At 40.8% G+C, this 27,437-nt stretch overlaps 1 protein-coding gene across 3 annotated transcripts in view; it reads right to left on the bottom strand.

Annotated features, from left to right (window-relative positions):
* Window positions 1-27,437, bottom strand: part of LOC109934644 (lipopolysaccharide-responsive and beige-like anchor protein) — a 722,782-nt gene that overhangs the window by 299,479 nt on the left and 395,866 nt on the right. Inside the window, exon 27 of one of the 3 annotated variants that reach the window (XM_048614407.1) lies at window positions 20,976-21,041. The exons of the other annotated variants lie outside the window; for them this stretch is intronic. Coding sequence (XP_048470364.1) covers window positions 21,009-21,041 — 33 coding nt within the window. The 3' untranslated portion in view covers window positions 20,976-21,008. Of the gene's footprint in view, window positions 1-20,975; window positions 21,042-27,437 lie in introns of those variants that run through there. 3 annotated transcript variants of the gene reach the window in all.

Here is a 27,437-nt window from a genome sequence, read left to right as displayed (position 1 = left end):
GCGAGAGAGAGAGAGAGAGCGCGAGAGAGCGCAAGTGAGAGAGAGAGAGAGAGAGAGAGAAGCTTCCTGTGGATAGAGAGAGTGTGAGAGAAAGAGAGAGAGAGCGAGAGCAAGAACGAGAGAAGGATATAGAGCAGTTTCCTGTAGACAGAGAGACAGTCCTATTAATCTCTCAAACACTATTTTTTAACCAATATTAATTTCCTTCAATTCTTTCATCTCACTCGACCTCTGGTTCCCTGACATTTCTGGGAAGTTATTTGTGTTTTCTTCCAAGAAAACGGAACCAAAGTAGTTAATTCCTCAGCCATTTCATCATTGTCCTCCATTATCAATTGTCTAATTTGAGACTGTCTTTGCTAACTTTTTTTCTAACATACTTCTGGAAGCTTTTACATTCTGCTTTTAAACCTCTCACAAGTTTACTTATGCTCTATTTTTCCCCTCTTATTGAATCTCTCATTCCTCCTTTGCTGAATTCTAAACTGACGCCTTTCCTCAGACTTGCTACTTTTTCTACCAATTTCATATGACTCCTCCTTGGATCTAATACTATCCTTAATTTCTTTATAGCCATGATTGGAACACTTTTCCAGTGTGTTTTTCACCAGAAAGAAATGTATAACTGTTACAATGCATACATTCCTTGGAATTTAGCCACTCCCTATCCAATACCATAAGACCATAAGACAAAGGAACAGAAGTAGGCCAATCAGCCTACTCTGGCATTCACTGAGATGACGGCTGATCTCTTAATCTTCAACTCTAATTTCTTGCCTTTTCACTTTAACCCTTGATTTCCTCAATGGTTAATAGATGGTTTATCTAAGCCTTAAACATACTTAACAACCCAGCCTTGATGGCTGTTTGTGGTAAAGAACTACACTTCCCTTTGAGAGAGGAAATTCCTCCTCGTGCATGTTTTAAATATGCAACCCATTATTCTGAGATTATGGCCTCTGGTCTGACACAATCCCAAAAGGGGAAACACATTTCTTCCCTCCAAGTCCCATAAGAATCTTGTATGTTTCAATAAGCTTGCCTCTCATTCTTCTAAACTCTAATGAGTACAGGCCCAACCTACTTAATTTCTCCTGATAAGAGGAGACCTCCATAACTCGTATCGCCTAGTGAACCTTCTCGGAAGTGCCTCCAATGCCAGTATATCTTTCTTTAGATAAGGGACCTAAAACTGCCCACAGTACTCCAGCTGTGGTGTGACCAGTACGCTGTATAGTTTTGCAAAACATCCAAACTTTTGTTTTCTATTTGCTTTCATATAAATGCCAACATTCTATTTGCCTTCCCAATTAGCCGCTGAATTTGTATGCAAACTTTTTCAGATTCATCAACAAGGAAACCCAAATCCCTATAAACTCTAGGATTCTGCAGTTATTCTCCATTTTAAATATCAGCTTCTCTATCCTTTCAGCCAAAATGCTTCCACATTATATTCCATCCCAGTTTTGTCCGCTTGCTTAACCTGTCTCTAACCCTCTGCAGGCTCTTTCTGTCATCCTCACCACTTGCCTTGCTGCCTATCTTTTTGTTATCTGCAAACTTGGCTATATTCACTTCCCTACTCGTCATTAACAAATATTGTCAATAGTTGCAGGCCCAGGACTGATCCCTGTGACACACTAGTTACAGGTTTCCTTCCGGAAAATGCCCCTCGCTTGTCCCATATTTCTGTTTTCTATCAAGTTAGCCAATCCCCTATCCATGCTAAAATACTAGCTCCAACACCAGAGCCATTTTTCTTATTAAGTCTATCAAATACTGACTCTGCTTAATCATATTACGCATTTCTAAATGATCTATTACTTCCTTTTCATACTCTACGTTTTCCAAATAACTGCCATTAAGCTAACTGGCCTATAGCTACCTATGTTGTGTCCACTTCGCTTTATAACTAAAGGTGTTACATTGGCAGTTTTCTAATCCTCTAGGACTCTTCCAGAATATGTGGATTGCTGGAAAAATACAAACAATGCAACCACCATCTCTGTAGCTACATCTTTAATATCCTAGGATGCATTCCATCAAGTCCACAGGACTGATCAGTCCTTAGTCCCATTAGATTCCCTTGTATTTTTTTCTCTAGTGATAGTTATTGCATTTATTTACTCTCCGCCTCTTATCCTTTCATTATTTAGTAATTAGTACTCCACCAATCTTTGTATTGTCCACAAACTTACTAATTAGCCTAGCCACATTTTCCACCAAATCATTTATGTAGACCATGAACAGCAGAGGTCCCAGCACAGATCCCTGTTGAACACCACTCTTCACAATCCTCCATTCCGAAGAGCATCCTTCGACCATTACCCTCTGTCTCCTATGTCTAAGCCAGTTCTGTATCCATCTTGCCAGCTCACACCTGATACCATGTGACTTCACCTTTTGTACCAGTCATGAGGGACCTTGTCAAAGGCTTCACTGAGGTCCATCTAGACAACATCAACCATCTTTGTCACCTTCTCAAAATCTCGATCAAGTTGGTGAGTCATGACCTCCCATGCACAAAACCTTGCTGTCTATCACCAAAAAATCCATTTGCTTCTCAATGCGTATAGATTTTATCCCAAAGAGTCTTTTCCAATAATTTCCCTATCACCGATGAGAGGCTCACAGGCCTGTAATTTCCTGGATTTTCCCTGTTGCCCTTCTTAATCTTGGGACAACATTGGCTATTCTACTGTCTTCCGGGGCCTCACCTGTGGCCAAAGAGGATACAAAGATGTCTGTCAATGCTCCAGCAAGTTGTTCTCTTGCCTCCCTCAATATTCTGGGATAGATCCCATCAGGACCCGGGGACTTATCTACACTTTTTAAGGTGCACAACACCTCTTCATTTTTAATAGCAACTTGGCTTAGAAATTCAATACTCCTTCCCCGAGATCATCCTCCACCAATTCCTTCTCTTTGGTGAATACTGACAAAGAATTTGTTTAGGTCCTCTTCTAGCTCCACACATAATTCCCTCCTTTGTTCTTGAGTGGCCCAACCCTCTCCCTGGCTACCCTCTTGCTTTTTATACATGTATAAAAAGCTTTGCAATTCTCCTTAATCCTGTTTGCTAATAATTTTTCATGGCCCCTTTTAGTTCTTCTAATTCCTTATTTAAGTTCTTTCCTACTCTCCTTATATACTTCAAGGGTTTCATCAGTTCCTACCCTCCCAGACCTTACATATGTTTCCATTTTCTTTTTGACCAAGGTCATAACATCCCTGGTTGTCCAAGGTTTACGTAACTTGCCATACCTATCCTTCATTCTCGCAGGAACGAGCCGCTCCTAAACTCATTAACTGCCGTTTGAAATGCTCCCACACATCCAATGTGGATTTACTCTCAAACAGCCACCTTCATTCAACACTCTCCAGTTCCTGCCTAATATTGTTGTAGTTTGCCTTTATCCAATTTAACACCTTCACCCGAGGACTGCTGTTATCTCCATCCATGTGTGTCTTAAAACTCACAGTATTATGGTCACTACTCTCGAAATGCTCCCCCACTGAAACTTCATTCACTTGGTGAGGCTCATTTCGCAAAACCAGGTCCAGTATAACTCCTTTCCTGGTTGAACTCTTCACATACTATGTCAAGAAAACCTCCAGAATGGTCCCTACAAATTCTAACCCCGCCAAGTCCCTAACATGAATTGCGTCCCAGTCAATATAGGGTTATTTAAAATCACCCACCACAACGACCCTGCTGGTTTTACATCTTTTGAAAATCTGTCTACATATTCTCTCCTCTATATCTCGCTGGCTGTTGGGAAGCCTGTAATGTTCCCCCAGCATTATGATTTCACCTTTCCTGTTCCTGAGTTTTACCCATATTGCCTTGCTGCACGAGTCCTCTATGTACTCTCCCTCAGTACAGCTGAGAGATACTCCTTTACCAGTAATGCAACTTCCCCACCTCTTTTACATCCCTTTCTATCATTCCTGAAACATCTAAATCCTGGGACATTCAGCTGCCAGTCCTGTCCCTCTTTTGGCCAAGTCTCTGTAATCGCAATAAAGTCATAGTTCCAAGTATTGACCAAAGCTCCATGTTCATCTACTTGCCTATTATGTTTCTCACATTGAAACACATGCATTTCAGACCACTTCCCCTGCTCACTTTGTCAGTGTTTCCCTGTCTATTGTTGTTCTCAGTCATGTTTACCCTGGTTTATACCTTTCCCTTAATTTCTGCATCTACTGCCCTAATCTGCTGGTTCCCACCCCCCCTGCCAACTTTCTCCAACCCCTCTACCAAGTACCCTATCAAGGACATCAGTCCTGGTCTTCCCAAGTGTAACCCATCCAGTTTTTACCGGTCCCATCTTCCCCAGAACCATTGCAGTGTCCTATGAAACCCTATCCCGAACACCATCTTTTTAGCCATGTGTTCATCCTATATATCCTGCTGTTTCTGCTCTGCCTAGCTCATAGCACCGGTAGTAATGCTGAGATAACTACCTTTGAGGTCCTACATTTCAACTTTCTTCCTAGTTCTCTATATTCTGCTTTTAGGACCTCATCCCTTTTTTTCAAAAAAAACTTACGTCATTAGTACCAACATGTACCACGACTACTGGTTGTTCGCCCTCCCCTCTGGAATGTCCTGCAACCACTCTGACACATCCAGGACCCCAGCACCAGGGACGCCAACACACCATACTAGACCCTTGTTTGTGGCCATAGAAATGACTATCTATTCCCCTTACAATTGAATCCCCTATAACTGTAGTATTTCTATGCCTATTTCGTCCTCCCTCTGCAGCAGAGCCAACCATGGTGCCAAGATTTTCGTTGCTGCTGTTATCCCGAGAAGCCATTCCCCTCAACACTATTCTAAACAGTATATCAGTTTTGCAGGGGAATAGCCACAGGAGATTCCTGCACTGCCTGCTTAGCCCTCCTGCCCTGCCTGGTGGTCACCCATTCCCCTCCTGCCTGTGGAGTCTGAGCCTGCAGTGTGACCAACTCAGAGTCCCAGCAGGCCTGGTCAATCTTAGGCTTCCAGATGAAACCGAAGATGGCTTGGGTGACTGAAACAACACAGTTTTGGGGGATGGGCCAGACCTATACTACGTACAACAATAGAAAGAGTGCCTCACACCTGATGAGCAAGTTTTTACCTACAATGGAGAGGGAGCGGTGCTCCCAAAGCACCAGTTTCTGCTTCACTTTGGCGATGTGCTCCTCCCAAGCTTTTGTGCTGGGCCCGGCCCCTCCGCACCATATTCCCAGCACCATCAGATAGTCTTTCATGATGGTGAAGGGAATGAAGGATCGGTCAGCCCAGTTCTCAAAGAACATGGCCCCGCTCTTCCCTCGATTTACTTCGGCTTCCAAGGCCAGTTCGAACTGGTCGCAGATGCTTATGAGTCTGCGCAGTGACAGTGGATCTGAGCAGGAAACAGCGATGTCTTCCACGTACAAGGAGGCTTGGACCTGCTGGCCCTCCACTACATGGAGCAGTCACCCCTCTCAGGCTCGCATCCTTCCTGATGGACTCAGCAAAGGGCTCTTTCCAACACACAAACAAGGCAAGAGAGAGTGGGCAGCCCTGCCTGACTCTGGATCTGATTGGGAAGCTTTCTGATTCCCACTCATTGATCGAGACTGCACTAACATTATTGATGAAGAGCAGTCGGATCCAATTGCAGATTCCCTCCCCAAAGCCCACTTTGGAGAGCATGTCCCAAATGTACGTGTGCATATCCTGTTGTAGGCCTTCTCCTGGTCCAGGCTGATGAGGCAGGCGTCCATACCCCTGTCCTGCATATAGGCAATCGTATCCCTGAGGAGCGCGAGGCTTTCAGAGATCGCCCTGTCTGGTACAGCACAAGATTGGTTGGGATGAATTACCAATCCCAGAGCTGACCTTACCCAGTTGACGATGACCTTAAACAGGATTTTATAGTCTGCATTCAGCAATGATATTGGCTGCCAATTTCTAATTTCCTCCCTCTCCCCCTTCTGCTTCTGGATGAGGGTGATGATACCTTTCTTCATGGTACTTCCCAGAAGCATACAGTCGCATACCTCCAGCAGGTCCTGGCCAATCAAGTTCCACAAAGCCGAATACAACTGGGCCAGTAAGCCATCACTTCTGGGAGTTTTATTCTTTTCCGAGGACTCGAGGGCCTTGGTCAGCTCATCCAAAGATAATGACTGGTCCAGTCTCTCCCATGTGCTGTCGTCTAAGACCTCTGTGATAGAGGCCAGGAACGACTGGGAGGCTGCGCTGTCTGTGGGCTTCGTGTCATACAGTCTGGCATAAAAGGATTTGCTGATCCTCAGGATGTCAGACTGCGATGATGTTACTGAGCCATCTTCTTCCATCAGGCTGCTGAGCACAGAGCTCTCCTTGTGCACCTTCTGGAAGAAGAAACGCGAGCAAGTCTCATCCTGCTCCACAGAATGGACCCTGGATCAGGAGATTATCTTGGAGGCCTCTGAGGCAAAGAGGGAGGCTTGCTGGCTCTTCACCTCCTGGAGATCCTCTGTGACATCAACCTTCATCATATGCAGCAGGAATAGATTCTGCATGGTTTTCTGGAGTTTGGACAGTTTTCTCCGCCTCTCTCTCGCATTCTGAACACCTTTGAGGATAAAAGAACCTTTCGATGTTCCCCTTGACTGTTTCCCACCAGTTCGCTGGAGACTTGAAGAGGGGCTTCACAGTTCTCCAATCTACGCAGTCCCTTTTGAGCTCCTCAATGTTTTCTGGGGTCAACAATTTAAATTTTAGCTTCCACATTCCCTTGCCAACCCACTGGTTATCCTGTATGTGACAGTCAGCTAGCAGGAGGCAGTGGTCAGAGAACGTGCAGGATGCAAAAAGTAAATCTATCCTTGAGCGGATAAACATAACTGGCCAAAACCAAGAGTAACTACATCTAGAGGGTAAAGATGGCGTGCAGCTTGGCGACTTTAACTGTTTCCATTAGGAATCTGGGCATGGAGTACAGTTCGCTGTCAGCCCTTCCGGATCGTCTACTCCCAGAATGCAAATGAGTGACGTCTTAGCACCCTCTGGTTGGATGCTTTAGAAAGGATACAGAAAAGGTTTACTAGGATGTTGCCTGGTATGGAGGATTTTAGCTATGAAGAAAGGTTGGATAGGCTGGGTTTGTTGTCACTGGAATGCAGGAGGTTGAGTGGTGACCTGATAGAGTGGAAAGTTTGAGGCTTTTTCCCAGGGTGGAGGGGTCAATTACTATGTGACACAGGTTCAAGGTGCAGTGGGGCAATTTTAAAAGAGATGTGCAAGGCAAGTTTTTCAAACAAGGGGTGGAAAGTGCTGCCAGAGGTGGTGGTGGAGGCAGACATAAAAGCAGCATTCAAGCAGCACCTGGACGAATACATGAACAGAAAGGGAATAGAGAGATATGGATCCTATAAGTGAAGACAGTTTTAGTACGGAAGGACAAAATGAGTCAGCGCAGCCTTGGAGGGCTGAAGGGTTTGTTCCTGTGCTGTACTGTTCTTTGTTCTAATTTTAGAAGCCCTTAGTGTCTTCTATGAGAAGACTGACGCAACGTATTTATTCTGCCATTTTCTGGTACCCCATTATTCACACCAGCCTCGTTCTCTAAGGAATCTATGTTCACTTGGGCTTCTCCATTTATCATAGATCATAGAATCCCTACAGTGTGGAAATAGGCCCTCCAGCCCAACAAGTCCACATTCACCCTCAGAGCATACTACCCAGACCCATCCCCCTATAATCCACCTAATCTACACATCCCTGAACACTATGGGCAATTTAGCACGTCCAATCCACCTAGCCTGCACATCTTTGGACTGTGGGAGGAAACCAGAGCACCCGGAGGAAACCCACGCAGACACGGGGAGAGTGTGCAAACCCCACACAGGCAGTCACCTGAGGGTGAAATCAAACCTGGGTTCCTGGCACTGTAAGGCAGCAGTGCTAACAACTGAGCCACCGTGCCGCCCATGTTTCTGTTTACATTTTTAAGAAGCTCTTGCTGTTTGGCTTGATATCACTTGAAAGTTTACCATCATTAGTTTTTAAAACTTTCCCAGTCCTCCAGCTTCTCACTACACTTTGCCATACTGCAAGCTTTTCTCTTTCAATTTAATGCTATCCTTAATTTCCCTCGTTAACCAAGGTTGCCATGGCTTTTTAATGACATTGCCCAATCTATCACAACCAGCACATCCCTTCATGTAAATTAGGACCTAATTGTGGATTGTTCTATTTTACTTTCCAGCCCAATTTTATGGTCACATGTCCCTAAAGGACAGCACAATACAAGATTTTTAATTAATTCCCTTTCATTCCACAATACCAAATATAGGCAAATTAGGTCCCTCATTGGATTTAACAACCCAGCTTGGTGGTGGAATCAGAGAATCTCAACCCATTTAAAAGGTACCTTAATTTGCACCCAAAGTGCTACAACCTGTGAGTCTATGAACTTGGTGCCGAAAAGTAGGATTATAATGGGCAGCTAGTTTTTTTTTGACTGATGCAGATACATGGGCTAAATGACCTAATCTTCTGTCATAACCTTTTTTTGATTCTATGGTTCTAATTTAGTACAGTGTATTTACACTACATAAAACGTGATCTCTTCTATCTTAGGGAGACAAAACATAGAATGGTGATTAATAAAACAACAAATTGCGGATGCTAGAGATGGGGAACAAAGGCGCAAATTGCTGATGAAACTCAACATGTCTGGCAGCATCTGTGGGGATAAAATTGAATTAATGTTTCAAATCCGGTGACTCTGCATCAGAACTGATAGCAGCTAGGAAAAAGTGGTATTTATGCTGAAGATGGATTAGGAAGGTGGGGGACAAGAGAGAGGATAAGTGGAGATAGAGTCCAGAGGGAGAGATATATGAAAGGGGTAGGCAGATAAGAGGATGATTGATAGTAAGACAGGATAGTGGAGAAGCGGAGTAAGTGATAATGAGAGTTGAGAGTAGGGAGAATGGGTTGACTGTGCCAAAAGTAATCCATGTCCTTGACAGGACCACGCTGTGGGAGTAGGTTAAAAAAAGTGGAAGGATGGAATCAGACTCTGAAGTTATTGAACTCTATGTTGAGTCTTAGAGGCTGCAGGGTCCCCAAATGGAAAATGAGATTCTGTTCTTCCTGCTTGAGCGGAAGCTTGCTGGAATACTGCAACAGGTCTGAGACAGAAATATTGGTATGAGAACATAGTGGTTTATTGATTTGGAAGGGACCTGGAAGTGCCAAGTCATTTTTACAGACAGAACATGGGTGTTCTGCAAAATGGTCACCCAGTCTACATTTCTTCTCCCCAATGTATAGGAGACCACATAGAGAGAAGTCAATACAGTAGACTAGATTGAACGAATTACAGGTAAATGACTGTTTCATCTGGAAGATTTATCAGATGCCTTGGATAGTGAAGAGGGAGGAGATAATTGGCCAGGTGTTACACTTTCTGTGATTGCATGGAACAGTGCCATGGGGGTCTGGGGAGGTCTTGGGAATGGAAAAGGAATGGACCAGGGTGCTGTGGAGGGAACGGTCCCTGTGGAATACTGACAAGTAGGAGAGGGGAATGTGTGTCTGGTCATCATATCCTGCTGGAGGTGAAGGTAATGGCGGCTTATGATCCTTTGGATGTGGACGCTGGTGGATTGCTAAGTGAGGACCAGGAGGATCCATCAGTTTTGTGAGAAGGAAGAAAAGGGGTGAGGGCAGAAGTGCAGCAGATGAATCAGACAGAACTAAAGGCCCTGTGAACAACAGTGGTGGCGAATCCTCAGTTGAGGAAAAAGGTGAACATTTCTGAATCTCCCCACTGTGGAAGGTGCCATCATCAGAGTGGATGTGATAGAGATGCAGATGGACAAACTGGCAAAATGGAATAGAGTCTTTACAGGAGACAGGGTGTGAGGATATATTGTCAAGGTAAGTGTGGGTGTCAGTGGGTTTGTAGTGGATATTGGTGACCAGCCTATCTCTAGAAATGGAAACAGAGATGTCGAGGAACAGAAGGGAGGTTTCAGAGATGGACTAGGTGAAGATGAGGACCAGGTGGAAGTTGGAAGCAAAATTGATAAATTTTTCCAATTCATAACAAGAGAAGAAGCAACACCAATGATGTCGTCAATGCACTGTGGAAAAAGTTGTGGGTTGGGGCCCAAGTAGGGCTGGAACAAGGAATAATCCATGTACCCCCACAAAGAGATAGGCATAACTGGGGCCCATGAGGTACCCATGGCCAAACTTTTGATCTGAAGGAAGTCAGGGGGTTAAAGGAGTAGTTGTTCAAAGTGGCCAGGTGGTGGACGATGATGGTAGATGAGCTCAGTTCAGGCCATGTTCCAGGATAAGGAAGACAGTCCTAAGACCGTTCTGATGGGGGGTGGTTGTGTAGAGGGACTGCACGCCCATGGTAAAGAGGCGGCTGCTGGTGCCTGTAAATTGAAGATTTTGAAACCGACATAAAGCATCAGAAGAATTGCCGATGTAAGTCGGGAGGGACTGGACAAGAGGACAGAAAATAGAGTCAAGATTCGAAGAAACAAGTTCCTTGGGACAGGAACAATGGGTCTGCCCAGACAGTCCCGTTCGTGGACTTTGGAGAGAAGGTAAAAGCAGGCTGTACGGGGTTGAGGTCCTGAGCTGAGAGGCTGTTTTGGCGGGGGGCGGGGGGGAGGGAGGAATCTCTAGATGAAATGGGATTGGCCACAGTTGTGGATGCAATGATGTGATGTTTGGTGAAGAAGTCCTGGTCCAGGGGAAATACCAGGAACTGGTGCTCAGCCTCCACAATGCAGAAGTCAGTATGGCAGACAACAACAGCACCACCCTTGATGACAAAATCAGCATTGGATCTGAGAGCATGGAGTGCAGTCCATTCAAAGGGAGTTAGGTTGGAATGGGTGAGGGGAGTAGAGAAATTAAGGCAACTAATGTCACGTCGACAGTTCTCGATGAACAGGTCGCATGTCGGTAAACATGCCAGAGGGAGGGTGTTTGCTTTGCTAAACATCCACTTTGCGGTCACAAATATGACCCTAAGACAGTGATCACCTGTTACCTTCATTCCCAATCCCACTCCTACTTCAGTGTTCTTGGTCTTTTAAACTGTTACAAGAAATTCAAAGGAAAATACCTCACCGTTTGATAAGGCATCAACAGCCCTAAATATTCATCATCAGTGGAAATCATAACGAGAGGACCATCACCAGCAGCTGTTGTCACCAAAAAAATCTTTTGCTTCTTTACTTCCCCCAATATCACTATTTTGCCTTGCATCATCATTTATTTTATAATTTAACCATTATTGCCTTCTACTCAATCACAGGACCCTCCCCAATCACTCTCCGATCCCCAGTTCGTGATTAAAATTGTTAATTCCTAATGTTTTCCCATTTTAACAAAAGAGAAATAATTTAAATTTGGTTTCTCTCTTTCGTCATTTACTGCCTAGCTACTGAATAATTCTAGCATTTCCTGTCTTATTTGCAGATATCCAAAATCTGGATTTTTTACGTAGTAGAATAGAGAAAGGCATGGATTTCTAATCACATATGATTTCTGTTATCCTGAATGTCCCCTAAGTACTTTACAACCAATGAAATACGTTAGTGGTGTAGTCATTATTGTAACATAAGAAAATGCAGCAATCAATTTCTGCACAGCAATATCTCTTGGTCAGCAATTAGATAAATACCTGCTAATGTTTTTTAGTGAAGTTGATTGAGGTATCAAGTATTTCCTAGGACACCGAGACAGGTTCGCTGCTTTTGATTGAATAATGACAGGTAGATTTTTATGTGAACGTAATAAGGATGAATATTCATTTAATGGGCAGTTTTATTTGAGTAAAAATTTACAACCTTTACAAACTCTTCTGTCTAGATAAAACTTTGAAGGAGAATAAAAACTGAAAGAACTGCGGATGCTGTAAATCAGGAACAAAAAAGAAATTGCTCGAAAAACTCAGCAGATCTGGCAGCATCTGTGAAGAAAAAATCGGAGTTAACATTTCAGGTCCAGTCACTTTTCCAGTAATTTCTGTTTTTGGAAGAGAATATTCACTTGTCTTATTTTAAATAAGGAGCCTAAAAACATCTGACATAGTCTGACAGACTAATGGAAGAGTAACAGCAAACCACTAACAATAGTTGTTTCTGAATAAAGGAGACATGTTACACATGTGGATGAAATCATAAGAATGCCAAATTTTGTGATTCTGTCCTGATAAGTAAGATGAGAAGCTTTGACAGTGTACCTATTTTTTTCAACTGTACTCAAATTCTGTATTTCAAAGCAATAATAATGTTTTCTCTACAGAAGAAATAGCAACCATTGTATTTCTACAGTTTGTCACTGTTAATGTTAACCTACTTAATTAAGCTATCTGGTGCTTACAGACTAAGCCAGAAGAAAGTGGAGTGGTTATTCTACTGCAATCAATGCTGTAGAAGAACACTTAAGAACGTATGATGCAACCAATGAGCCAAAATACAATATCAATGGTTTTCTGTTTAAGCACTCAACTATTATAAATAACCAAATACTCCAGACTGTAGAAGGTAAAGGCTCAATGGTGGGAATGGTCTGAGATTCTGCATCCAAGAAATCTGGAATAAAATCCAAAAATATTAAGTATTGTTGCACAGACATCTCAATTGCTTCTCTACCAAAGACACTCAATCCAGCTTGACATCTAGAGTTCTTTTCTTCGTAAGGTTATAGCAACCAAATGCTGACAAACTGTCAGCTGAAATTGTGGCTTCTTTACTCAATGTTCAGCTAATATTTCCCATTAAACACAGCAGATCTTTCTCAAAAAAAAATACTGTCCAATCTTTCTGATCAACTTTTATCACCTTCTAAAGCACTGTGAAAATATATGCACTATTTCTGGTGGGGCATTGCTATTTCCAGCACTTTCGCCCATTTTTATATTTGATTCAATTACATTTATTAAAGCATGCTGTAAATATCCCTGTAAAAAACATTCAGCCACCAAAGTCTCTAAAACACCCTGCCTGTGGGAGATACAGAAATGCTGCCTATAAGGTGCAAAGCAAGGAGGGAACCCTCCTGCTTTGGAGATGCAATGAGTAATTAGAAAATTAAGTGCTGTCAGTGAAGGAATCATTGATGGCAACAAAAACAGAAACTCAGCAGGTCTGTGGGAAAGAAGTAGAATTAACATTTCATTGATTCATCAGAATCATTGATGGGAGCTTTCTCCAGTATCAGGGTGAGGCCCATGGTAAGGAGGGACCTTTGGTTGAGCCCAGGATGGGGAGTCAACGCCCGCCATTTGCCGGGCATTTTGCTGTCTGCTTCAGATAGGGGAAGGCAGGGCTTTTGGCTGGGCCTGCAAAGGGACTTGGGAAGGCAATGAAGAATGCCAGTGGGGAGTGGGGCAGAATGGAAAAAGAAAGGTGGGTGGGTGGGGGAGGTTGTAAAACAGGTGGCTGCAAGAGGGTACGGAGATTGGAGGGTACAGGAGGTTCAGGTTGGTAGAAGGACACTGCAAGATATTGAAAGGAGAAGGAGGCTGCAAAGGGTTGAGAGAGGGAGGGAGGAAGGAAGAAAGAAGCTTAGAAGAGGTGATGGAGAGGAAGACTGGAAGAGGGTTTGGTGGGAAGAAGTGTGGCTACTAGAGAAGGTGTGGGAAATGGAAGGAAGCTGAAAGAGATTAGGAAGAGAAGGAGACTGCTAAAGGAGTGGAGAACAGGGAGTTGCAAGGGGCTGTGAGAAATAAGGAGATTGCATGAGGGGCTGGGGTAGAAGGATATTTTAAAAGGAGAGAGAATAGTTTTGAACATGTCAACAAAGGAATATTTAGCTAACCACAATCCAAGGAAACATGAAATCATGGCAATAAGGAATTCCTTGTATATGAATTTGGAATCTCTAGCATAAGGCTGCATAGGTTCAGGAGCTCCTATACTTGACAGAAAATGTAGTGAATGCTACTATAACAAACTTAAATTTGATCTGAAATGCAGTAAATAGGGTAGTAACTGCCTAGCTAAGGTGGTATAACTTTGTACATGCACAACTCACCGGTCTGGAGAATATTTGTTTATGACAATGGATTTTTGCGTGTAGAAGTGTGTGTCAGTTACTTGGAAAAAGATGTTTTGTTAAATTGATATAGGATAGTAGTCTAAATTAATGACTGGAGTGTCTAGAAAATTAATGGTTTCTGTCAGTGTTGTCGCTTTAAGTTTAGTGGAGATTTGACGATTATTGAAGACATTGATGAATTATTCTAATACTGCTTCTGTACAAGTCCAAACAACCTATGTTTTAACATAAATATTGAAGGAATTGTTGCTACACAACTACATCATCTAATAAATGAATTAGTGTTAATCAAAATGAAGTTCCTGCAATCCAAAAGGTCATCCCAAAAATCTATTCTGATTCCTGTTTGGTACCGGATGGATGAAGTGAAGCAGAGCTTCAAACTACAGCCTCAAACCGATGTTGCATAGGAGGATGGAGGAAGCCACAGCTGGGAGTAGAGCAGAGAGAACACCAGGCTGCAGTCAAGCTTATAATTACTAATTATCCATTTGTACATTTAATTCCTCTTTATTGAGCATGTGTAGTAGTTACATGGCTCCCTTTGATAAATTAGATCTTTCAAATATGAGATTACAAGAAAGTTTGGATACCTTATAACTATATAGCTACAGTAGTTTCTGGTCAAAAACCTCCATCAGGTGTGGGGTAGAAGAAATAGTTCTAAAATTTGTTATTATTCAATCTTGTCCAATATTCAATTCATTATTGAGGATTTTAACTCAAATGAAATATGAATACACTTCATATCAAGAATGACATTTCTTCACTTCAAAAGGTATGGGGAAGGGAGAATCACCAGAATAAGTTCCGAGTTAGATTCAATTTTCGATAATGAAGGACAACTAAATTATCTAAATACTGAGTACCCCTTAATTGAGAAAGCCTTCACAATTGTCCACCAAACGTTGTTAGTACTCAGTAGGTTCACAGAATTTATTCAGAGAGCTGACTTACTTACATCTGGCTAAGTAGAATTACGATCTAAAATTAGGCAAAAAAACATTTATTTCTCCAGAATATCTATATAAAATGCAAAACTAGACAAAAGAGGTATTTATTTTCAAAGAAGAGCAATAATGATTAGATAGGCAAATTCAAACTTACTCTGTGGCTTAATAAGTCACTGTTCAGTAACCATACCCATGGGCGTGTCACTTCAATCAATAGACAGCTCATTAGACGTAATTACTCCAAACTATGCTACAAAGATTTCTGAGTTTTTTCTGACCACTTTTTCAGTTCTGAAGGATAACTTCCTTAGCTCAAGGCTTTCCTTGATTTCTGGCACAGTATGTACAACACAATTACAAATATGCATTTGAGCAATTGGCTGTTCCCACTACTCCTTATTTTTGGTATATAATTATACGCTATTATTCTAAGTGAGTAAATCTACAAGTGGATCTGTGCAATCCAATATAAATCACAGCAGGAAATTTAGATTGAAATCTATTATCATCCATATAATTGACCGTTATGCCTTAGGGTAGAAACAGATGCTTGTATGCTGACATCTGATAATGAAAATGATATAAATTCATGTAATTTAGCCAGTTTGGTATCATTATTATGTCAATAAAGAAGTCCCATACACATTACAAATGTGAAATGTTAATAATAGCTGTACTAACCTCTCCAAATTTTATTTTAGCTTTATGAATATACAAACAAGGAACAAGAGTAGGCTATTTGGTTCTTCAAGCCTATTCTGCCTTCAACAAGATCATGGCTGATCTTATTTTAACTTCAACTCTACATACCTGCATAACTCTGATAATCGTTCAGCCTCTTGGAAATCAAAAATCTAATTATCTCTATTTTAAAAATATTTATAGATTCTGCATCCACTGCCTTTTCAGAAATGGAAGACATGCAACTCTGAGAAAAAAAAAGTTTCCTCATCTCTGTTTTAACTGGATAACATATTTAACTTTAAATATGACCTCTAGTTCGAGATTCTCCCACAACAGGAAACATCCTTTCTGCACCCATACAGTCAGATCCTTTCTGGATTTTACACGTTTCAACTAAGTCACCTCTGACTCTTCTAAATTCTGGAGGATACAGGCCTAGCCAGTCTAGCTTTTTCTCAAAAGGTAATCTGCTCATTCCAGGTATTAGTTTCATAAAGCTTCTCTAGATGGTTTCCAACGCATTAACATTCTTCCATAAGTACATGACAAGTATTGAACACAGTGCTTCAGATGCAGTCTCACCAAAGCCATGTATTACTAAAGTATAACCTCCCGACTCTTGCATTCAATTCTCTTCGCAATGAAACATAACAGTCTATTAGGTTTGCTGTACCTGCATACTAACCTGTGATTCAATAATGAGGACACCCAGACTTCTCTGCATCTACTCACCACTTAAATAATGTGCTTCGTTTTTATTCCTTCTGCCAAAATGGACAATTTCACAATTTACCATACTGTACTCCATTTGCCAGAACTTTGCCCATTCTCTTAAGCTATCTATACCCCTTGTAAGCTGAGTATGTCCTCTTCACAACTCACTTTCCTAACTATCCTTACGTAATCAGCAAATTTAGCTGTATCGCCATTCCTTTACTGTTGCTTCATCAAAATTCTGAAATCCCTTCCTAACAGAATTTTGGGTGTCCCTAAACTCCGAGACAACTGATCATCAGGACATTTATGGGTGGAAAACAAATACTTTCGATCTCTTCATCCAAATCAATTATATAAAAGATGAACAGTTGAGGCACTGTCTCACACCACTCATGACATCCCACCAGCCTACTGTTTCCTGTTAGCCAGTCAAACTTCCATCCATGCCAGTATGTCACCCCCTGCACTATGGGCTTTTACCTCCTCCAATAACTTTGATGTGGCATCTTATCATTGCTTTTTGGAGATATAAGTAGAATACATCCACTGGTATACGTAGACATAATATTCTGAGTAAGGAATTTAGTAACATGTAACTCAGCTATCACAGTTGATATCTCACAGGACGGTGTATCAAATAAGGTTGTGATAAATACTTTCTACAATGAACAATAATTGACAGATTGGAGGTCAGTTAGCTCAGTTGGCTGAGTGGCTGGTTTGCAATACAAAGCAAGGGCAACAGCATGAGTTCAATTCCTGCACGAGGTCAGGTTACCACGAAGGACTGTCCTTCTCAACATCTCCTCTCATCTCAGGTGAGGTGTCCCTCAAGTTAAACCACCACCAGTAATCTTTCTGTAACGAGAAAAAGGAACCCCAAGGTCTGGTAAGACTATGGTGACTTTACCAGTAACTTGAATTGACAACAACGGATTTATAGCTGCTGACATTTCAAATTGTGGGCACACAACTTAGTCCTCATCAAATACATTTTAATGCTTGATGAAAATTCACTCAAAGTTTTGCAGTAACCCCTCACCAGAAAGAATTAAGCCAACAAAAAAGCAATTTAATCCAATGTTGTAGATTATACTTTTCCTTGCATGACATGTCTATATTCCAATCAGTTCAGGGACCACTTATCATTCAAATAGCTATCTGTATTCACCTACATAACCATTAATCGGTTTTAAACTGGACAATTAATAAAGATTTTTTAAATTGTTGTTTGACTAATTCACAATCTATTATGAAAACAATGCAATGAAGGTTCAACGTATGGATTTTCACCAAGTGTGCTGTAATGAGCCACACATGAGACTTATTGCACAATTGGCAGGATATAGTAAAATTGTGGGCACTGTCATGCTTCTGGGATATTTGCTATGATCTCCGATTTTCCTTAAACTATAAGTTGCATAATTATGTGCTGTTTTTTATATGAATGAATCAACAACTGTTGGTATTTATTTATGGGATGTGGTATCCCTGGTTAGGCCAATATTTATGGCAAACTGTGAATGCTAGGTCTTGGTGATCAGTTGACTTCTTGAACTGCCGCAGTCCTTGGGATTTGACACATCCAAATCCTGTTGGTAAGGCATTTCCAGGATTTTGATAAAGCAACAGTAAAGGAACGGTGATATAGTTTGAAATCAGGATGGTGTGTAGCTTGGACAGGGATTAGCAGATGCCAATGTTTTCCAAGCAGCCTTGATGAGATGCGGCAGTGCACCTTGTAGAGGGTACATACTGACGCTACTGTGCTTCAGTGGCGAAGAGAGTGAATGCTGAAAGTGGATAAGATGGCGATTAAGCAGGCTGATGTGTAGTTTCTGGAGTGCCATTACAGCTGCACTCGGAGTGCCTCACAAATGCCCAATTTTGAACTGCCACATCTGTTCAAAGTCTGTCCCAATTAAGTGCTACACAACATGATGACAGGTATCATCAATGTGTAGGTGGTACTTTGTCCCCACAATAACGGTACAGAGGTCACTCCTACCAATAGCATTGTGGACTGACACATCTTTGGCAAGTAGACTGATGAGGTTGAAGTCAAGTAAGATTTTCTTAGTCGGTTCCTGCGCTATCTGACACAGCTTCAGGTCACTTAGGTCACATTTGGCTCAGTCAGTATTGGTGATGGACACTTAAGTACACCAAACAAAGTATATTCTGTGTCCTTGTCACCCTTAGTGATTCCTCCAAGTGTTCAACATGTAGGAGTACCAACCCTTCACCTCAAGGGCTGGCAGTAGATGGTAATCATCAGGTGGTCTTGCCCATGTTTGACTTGATGCCATGAGATTTCATAAGGTCCAGAGTCATTATCAATGACTCCCAGGGCAACTCTCTACCAATTATCTAATACTGTGCTGCACCTCTGATGAGCTTATCCTGCCAGTGGAACAGGACCTACCCAGGAATGGCAATGGTTATGTCTGTGAGTATGACTACATTAGGAAATGGTTTGACCTGTCTGTGGGATCACACTCCCAACTTTGGCACAAGCCCTTAGATGTTAGTAAGGAAGATCTTGCAGGGTTGGCAGGCTTTGGTTTGCCATGGTTATTTTCTGTGCCTAGGTTACTGCTTGGTGGGCCAAACAGTGCCATTTCTTTATAAAAAACAAAAGAACTGTGGATGCTGTAAATCAGGAACAAAAACAAAGTTGCTGGAAAAGCTCAGCAGATCTGGCAGCATCTGTGAAGGAAAAAACAGAGTTAACGTTTTGGGTCCAAAGACCCTTCCTCAGACCTTCCTGAGAAGTTCTGAGGAAGGGTCACTGGACCCGAAACGTTAACTCTGTTTTTTCCTTCACAGATGCTGCCACACCTGCTGAGCTTTTCCAACAACTTTGTTTTAGTGCCATTTCTTTGATGGATCTTTCAGGTGAGTCTGTGCAATTCAACATTCGTACCTGCAGAATTTCAACACAGAATACTGAGTGAGGATGCAGTACATTTGAGAGGACATAGGTAGATTTGTAGAATGGGCAGGTTGTTGGGAGAGAAATGTTAAACAGGGTGCTAAAAAGTGCAATGAAAAGACAAATAAACATGAACGGTAATATTTGTAGAGCTCATCCACAGAGAAATCTAGGGATATAATTGGGCAAGCAAGGTTGCAGAAAAAGTCCACAAAATAAAGCAAATTCAATTCAGACTTTATTGTCTGACACTAGGTACAAATGCAAGGAATGCTGAACTAGTTAATACATAGTTGCAACACTATCTACAACTCCAAGCATAGACATATGAAAAAGAAAAGTCCACCAAACTCGTACAGAGAATGAAATCATAGTAAAGAAGGTTTAAAAAAGTTGGTCTTTGTCATTGGAGCAGAATCGGTGAAAGAGAACTTAATTAACTTTTCCAAACTATCAAAATCATTGAGTGGTGCGTAACAAAATGTGATTGGTAAGAAGGAAACACTGCCTGAATTATTACTGCCGAGTCAGGAAAATTCCAAGCTCTGTGAACCTGACTTCTAATTTTCTCTCTTAAGGTGAGAACTACTATTAGTGGGAGTTGTGCATGCTGCCTGCTCAGAAAGTGTAGTAGTTGTTACAGGGCTGAGAGGTCCAACGGGGTGTTGCCTGTAAAGCTGGCCTCAGTGATTCAGGTCTTTGTTCCAGCTCTATAGAAATAAAAGGATCTCTCGTCCTCACAAACTTCCCATGCCTACTCATACCATCTTATGCCCACCTCCATGCCATGGCTCAGCAGACTATCCAATCAAAATTCTACCCACCCATATCATCCCTCACACCCCTCATGCCAAGCTAAACTCCTGTACCCAACCCACTGCCCTTTATTATCCTTATGCCAACTCAGTGGCAACTCCTGCCAAACCATGTCTCCCACCCAATGCATTTTGCCAACTCATCCAGTATCCTTCATGGGAGAACCTCAGGACCCTTGCTGATATAAAGAAAATAAAGTTCTCATGTCTACTGACTTCTTCAATATGTTGAAAAAAAATTCTAAAATGGGAACAGAGATGCAGTTTTACAGAGATGTGTGCTAGAAGTTGGAATTGGAGGAGTATAGGCATCTTGAGGGTGGTAGGATTGCAAGAGGTTACAAAGGTAGGGAGGGGAGAACCAAGAAATTTGTAATTCAAAGCACTAGTAGCTAGTATATGCCAGTGAGCATGCATGATATGTGAATGAGAATTAGTGAGTTAGGATACTGGCAGCAGAGATTGGATGAGCTGAAACTTACTTACATATCATGTACTTAGATTTACAAAAGGCATTTGTTAAGGTGCCATATCAAAGGTAACTACATAAAATAAGAGCTCATGGTCTAGAAGGTAACATATTGTCATTGATAAAGACTGATTGGCTAATCAGAAGCAAAGTGTGGGATAAATAGGTCACACATCTGTATTGGCTAGCTGTAACTGGTGGAGTGTCACAGGAATCAGTGCTGAGGCTGGAACCATTTACAACTATATAAATGATTTGGATGAAGGGACTAAATGCATAGTTGCCAATATTGTTTTAAATATTCTTATTATACTTACCAGTCTGGGTTCATGTTCTGAAACTTTTCCATTAAGGTTTACATAATTCAACTTCCCCAAAACTCCACGAATAAAACACGCTAATCATAAATGAGAATAGATGCATTAAGGATAATTTAATTTTCAATTCATCAGTTTCAGTCCCCGATTACATCACCACACATTAATAAGAAAGCAGAGAAATCATTCCAGATGTTTTCAGTGTAAACACTAGCAGCATGAACCTCTAAAGGAAAATCATATCAGGTTTTAAACGTTAACTTCATTTCTCTCTTCACTGATGCTGTCAGGCCTGCTGAGTTTCTCCTACATTGTGTTTGCTCCATTTTAAGATCCTTTGTTTAATATATTTTCAATACCTTACATGGAATTACCAGTACTATTAACGACAAACCTAAGATATGAAAAACATTGTTCTAGAGAACTTCTGCTTTCATGAGCTATTGGCGGGGGGGAAGTAAAAAGGAATTTCACAAATACTGAAAAAGTTGGAGACTTGAGGTCTTCAGTGATTCCAGCCATTTTCATAGGATTAGATATATTGTCGTATTGCACTGAGAAACCTTCAAAGCTGTGCTTATAATTACACTGGCAAAACACCTGGTTTCAACGGTGTAGAAAATGAGCGAGTAAAATTAAAATGAAGTGGAAGATTTTAACAGGCCACAAGTGACTCTCGATCTGTGACCTTTTAAAATATATACGAGAATACAAATCTAAATAGAACTTGCGTGTTGCACAACTCTTCTTCCTAAAATGTAAGATATTCGCACATCATGAACTAAATAGCTTAGGTGGGTTATAAGGGAATGGGTCTAGGTGGGTTGCTTCAAGGGTAGGTGTGGACTTGTTGGGCCGAAGGTCCTGTTTCCACACTGTAGGGCTTCTATGTTTCTATGTAAACTGTGCTAAAACAACAAAAATTCTCATATTTGTACTCCAGCAGTTTCAAAGCCCAAGTGCTGCAAACTTCTCATATGATGCCTGCATGAAACATTTACATTTGCGTCAACTGTCAAATCAGTGAGATGGTTTGCACAACAGAATGAAGACACATTAGCCCATAACTACTCACTTGGTTAATCTTCATCTTGGAAATTTATAAACTGCAAAAGGCAGTTAAAATCCTCCAAGAGATCTAATGTTTTGAATTTTAAAAAGTGAATGTTTAAACTTATGAATCACAGATTCTTATTGATAATTGAAAACTATAGTTTTGCTTATAAAATCCAGTTGTTGTCCATTAAGAGTTCTTTTCTCTTTTCTGAAGTGAAATAATGATAGGAACCAGTTTCTCCATGTCCCTCAATGAACATAACCATTCGTTTTAAATGTTACAGTGCAGAATACTGGACATTCATAATTAGAATTTAGTCATCTCCATTACTAGTCCTCGTTTTACACTTCTCCTTAATCATGAAAGCAATTAAATCAGCAGAGTGTCAATTTCACAATTACTCATAAATTAAAATATACAAATTGCATGCTAGTCAGTGCAAAGACATTCCTAGGCATATACACACAAAAAATTCAAAGAAAATTAATTTCAGACTGGGCAAGCAATGAAAGACACATGGCTCTCTCCTGCATCATGGTCATTTAAGAGAAAGAATAAGACAGCCTAGAAGTGACAAATGTTAATTGTATAAATTAAACTGTATACAAGTGGTGGCACTCGTGGGATAATTACTTGTGCTTTAATTTGCTAGGTTTCCTTTAAAATTTTGAATTTTGTATTATGTAAAGTAACAATTTATAATGTTATTGGCTGACAGATTTACTTTGTTTACAAAATATATATTAAAGCTACATATTCATGTCAAAGGGAATATTATGAAAGGTTCCTAGCTATAAGTAATGTAAGATGGCTAGGTGAATTTTAAAAATTGGGTTTTAGGTTAAATTAGTTAGGACAAAATCAAGAAAACCATCTTAAGCTAGGTAAGACTCTGCTAGATCCAGAATTGAGAATTATGACCAGATTCAATGAAGAATTTTGAGATTCTTATGAAAATATACAGGAAGATAACCAAAAATAAGTAACTAGACCTGGGGTTCTTAGGCATGGGATAGATAGACTCCAAGTGTTTGGGTCACACACTTTATAAAAAGGTAGGTCTATCAGCAATATGATTAACATTATTTTTCCAAGATGCGCCATCACTGTAGGTGGTGTTCAGGCTCATCAGAGTCTGTCCACTCCAGGCTGGTGATATCATTTTTTTCCAAGTCCTTTTCATCATTTTTCTTTTTCTTCTTCCCTCCTTCTTCATATTTGAGGCTGGAGTGGTGTTGATGTGGCAGTGGCTGCAGTGTCGGCAGCATGGATCTGAAATCCAGGTTGCAGTTCTGGGCCCAGAGCCTGGACTCCTGGTGGCAGTAGGCCCGGAGTGGGGACTCCTGGTGGGGGCAGGCCCAGAGCCTGAATTCTTGGCAGTATCAGCAAGGCTGCAGCAGTGGCAGCAGAGCCGGGGTTTCCTGGAGCACTGGCATCGTCGTTGCTGTTGTTGTTCCCGGTGAGAGACTCCTTGAGAACTGGAAGACCTTGCAGAAGTCCGGAAGCCATGCGTGAGACACCAATTTGAACAGAAGATGAACTCTTATTTAAGTAATTTCTTTCTAGCCTTGTTTTAACTTAAAATGGCACCCGATTCTGGTGACAAAACACTTTATGGTATCTTCATGATGTATGTGACATTAAATCACTCATTTATTCATTCATTTGTACTGTATTATAATGAACAGCAATAATAGGATTAGAGGGCATGCATACAAAATCTGCATGCAAAGAATTGAGTAAAATGTCACAAAACATCAGCTGTTGGGACAAACTCTCAAAATATGGTGGACATGAATTTTCTACAATCTTTCTAAAACAGAACTGTACAAGTTCTTAAAAAGAAAGATAGTTTTCTGTTATAATGGGACATATCTCTAGTTTGAAGATTATGAGTGGTTATAGGCTATTTGCCTTTTCATTTGATCACAGGATGTCAAGGTCACAAGTAAGGACTGTATCTAATGCCCACCCCTGATTGCCCTTGAGGGGTTGGTGACCATCACCTTCTTGATTCAGGGATGATAATGCAGTTGAATGTCAATGGGAGGGCTCTTGAAGCTTTGGTTGATTGTCTTATGGATGTTTATTTTCTTTCTTTGCATTTTTAAGAAAATTATATGGTTACTAGTTATCGATGTAGAGTAGTGAATAAACTGATTTCTTACCTTTTCCTGTACATTTGTATTTTGATGTATGGTATAATTTCAAGCAGACCAGAAGAGAGAGTTAAGCATCTACTTACATCAATAAGATTTTGTAAAGTCCCTAGAGCAACTTTTCCAGCACAAGCTAGAATTGGAGGGGTACAGAGATTGCAAGGATTGTAGGGCTATAGAAAGTTTCAATGTTAGGAAGGAAAAAGGCTACAAAAGGCCATGCAGTGACTTAAACCCAAGGAAGAGAATCTTAAAATTGCGGACACTCAATGTGTATGAAAAAGAAAATTTAAAACAAGTATTATTAACATATTAGAATAAGACAACTTATGTTAATAAACATATTCATTGTTTTTTGCCTTTGAGCGTCAGAAGTTTTCTTTGGAGAAGATAATTATTTTCCTTCATGTCACTACAATGAATTTTTCCATACTGTCACTTTAAATTGCTCCTCCTCTAAAATCACAAGCTAACATGCAAGCGATAGCAAGTTGGTTTCACACCACCACAGTGTTCTGCGAGAAAAACTCATGTTAATGCAATGTATACATTTCAATAAACCCACATCAAAATAAGCTGCTTTTAAATGTATCATTGCATCTAAACATCCAATTATCTTAATCACTAAAACAGCAGTGTAATACCTACAATAAATATAGACTTACGAAAATTGACACCAACTAAAGATGACATTTATAAAAACCAACCTCGATGATTAACAATGATTTATACGGGACAATCGAGACATCATAAAACAAGTGGCAGCAGTTAGCATTACAACTGGGAAATCATCCTTTCACCTCTCACTTCAATTCTGAAGTTAACAGTCCTCTGCTGATTCGAAGAGTCCTACGCGAAATGAACTTGGGCTTGACTCAGTTGCAAATGGGAAAGACCACTTAGCACAAAGGTGACAATACTTGATTGTAAATCCTAAAGATAGCTGACATGCAAAAAGAAACATTACGTCAGTGCAACAGCAAATGCTCCAGAGGTGGAATTTAAATCACATGACTTGAACCAAGCTTCCCTCTGTTTCTAACCTGATCCATGCGTGGCAATATTTACATCAATTGTTAAAAGAAACTGCAGACACATACTGACAGCTTTCCATCTTATAACACAATGGTTTGCACTGTGGTGGTCAACTTTGTGTTAAGCATCGCCAAGTCACGATCAGGAGCCCTATTCTGGCATGCAGTCTCTGTCGCATTTGCTGCAGAGAAAAACAAAGAGCTGACAAGGTGCATGATTCACTGGCTTTGGGGTCCTCTTCTCAGCCAGCTAAGCTTTTTGTTCTTGCTCACTTCTTCCAATGCCTTTCCAATTACTCAGCCTCCAGAGGTCAGGGTCTTCAGTGATTGGTTCCTAGTTGTCAGTGTCAATATTCACCATCTTCATTGCTCGCTTACAGGGATCTTTGTAGCAAAGGCATGGATGCTCAGGAGGTCCTGACCTGGTGTCAATTCACCGGAAAAAATGTCTTTGGGTATATGATCATCATCCATCTTGGACTAACCCACAAACTAAATTAACGGAGGCACCTTCACACGGTACTTGTTCCTGTTGCAGTATAAGAGAACATCCAACTATACCAATGTGGAGATTGTTAAAATAATATAATTCTATTATTTGCAATTGGAAACATTCAAGGGAAAATGCAAGAGGAAACAAAAAATGCATTTAATGCAACTTAGAATGGTAGAATCACCCCTTATTTAATATTATGCTGGATAAAATATATGAAACCAAAGGCATGACCACAAAAGATGCAATGAATAAACTTGGAGCGCACAAGAGGCCAAAAGCTTGGCAGATTGTAGGGATGGATGAGGTTACACTGATAGAGTGGTGCTAGACTTTGAATGACGTTTAAGGCATTTGAAAACAAGGATGAGGATTTTAAAGCTGAGGTGATCCCAATGTGGATCAGAATGGGACATGGTGCAAGTTAGGCTACAGGCAGTGGATTTTGGATAAACTCAGGTTTATGGAGGGTGGAAAATGGGATGCCACCCAGGAAAGCACTGGGGTAGTGGTCTAGCAGTAAAGAAAGCATGGATGAAGGTTTCAGCAGCAGTTGAGCTTCTGTTTCTGATAAGCATAAATTAGTCATGATTTTTAGCATTTTTTTCTCTTGTGAATACACACTTCTGTTTCTTTTATTCTTGCATATAGCTGTAGTGCAAGAGTTGACTTATTGTAAATATTACATTCCTGTTTAAAAATGGGGAGAAGTATAAACCAACCAATTAAAGCCACTCAGCCTAACGTCAGTCATCAGAAAACAGATAAAAATCTGTGACAATTGTATTTAGAAAGCTATGGATTAATAAGAGTCACTTAGATTTGTTGAAGACAAATAATGATTGACTAAATTCATTAAATCCTTTAATGAAGGAATGAAGTGGGTAAATGGGGGAGTGCAGTTGATGCATGTTTATGGACTTTCAAAAAGTTTCGTACAAGGTACTACATAACAGAGTTGCGAATAAAATTAAAAGGATATGGATAAAGGAACAGTGGCAGTGTGAATATAAATTTGGCTAAATGGCAGAAAGCAGAAGGAATGGTAGGTAAAAACCAAAAGAACTGCAGATGCTGTAAATCAGGAATAAAAACAAAGTTGCTGGAAAAGCTCAGCAGGTCTGGCAGCAACTGTGAAGGAAAAAACAGAGTTAACGTTTCGGGTCTGGTGACCCAATCCTCAGAACGCAAGTAGTTGTTTTTCAGATTGGACAGATATATACAGCAGTGTTTCCCAAAGGTCAATGTTACGATCACTCTACCTTTTAATATAAATTAAAAACCTTGGATTTGGTATGCAGCACACAGTTTCAAAGTTGGCAGATGAAACAAACTTTGAAATATAGAAAGCACAAGGCACACCAGGAGGATATTAGACACATACCAAATGAAATTGAGTGCAGAGAAGTGAAAACTGATGCATTTGGTGGCAAAATGAGGAAAGACAATATGGACTCAATAGCACAATTTCAAAGTGGTGCAGGGCAGAGACACCTAAATGGGAACACACATGCACAAATATTTAAGGGCGGCAGGACAGGTCAAGATGGCTGTTACAAAAAAATTGGATCTTTGGACTGATTAATGAGGAAGAGAGAGCAAAAGCAAGGAAGTTAGCCTAAACATTTATAAAATAGATCTAATCTGGAGCAGTGATAACAAGGTGTAGAGCTGGATGAACACAGTAGGCCAAGCAGCATCAGAGGAGCAGGAAAGCTGACGTTTCGGGTCTA

This window comes from Rhincodon typus, chromosome 1 (assembly GCF_021869965.1).
Source record: "Rhincodon typus isolate 14 chromosome 1, sRhiTyp1.1, whole genome shotgun sequence".
Classification (NCBI taxonomy): Eukaryota; Metazoa; Chordata; class Chondrichthyes; order Orectolobiformes; family Rhincodontidae; genus Rhincodon; species Rhincodon typus.
This window is presented reverse-complemented; position numbering and strand designations above follow the sequence as displayed.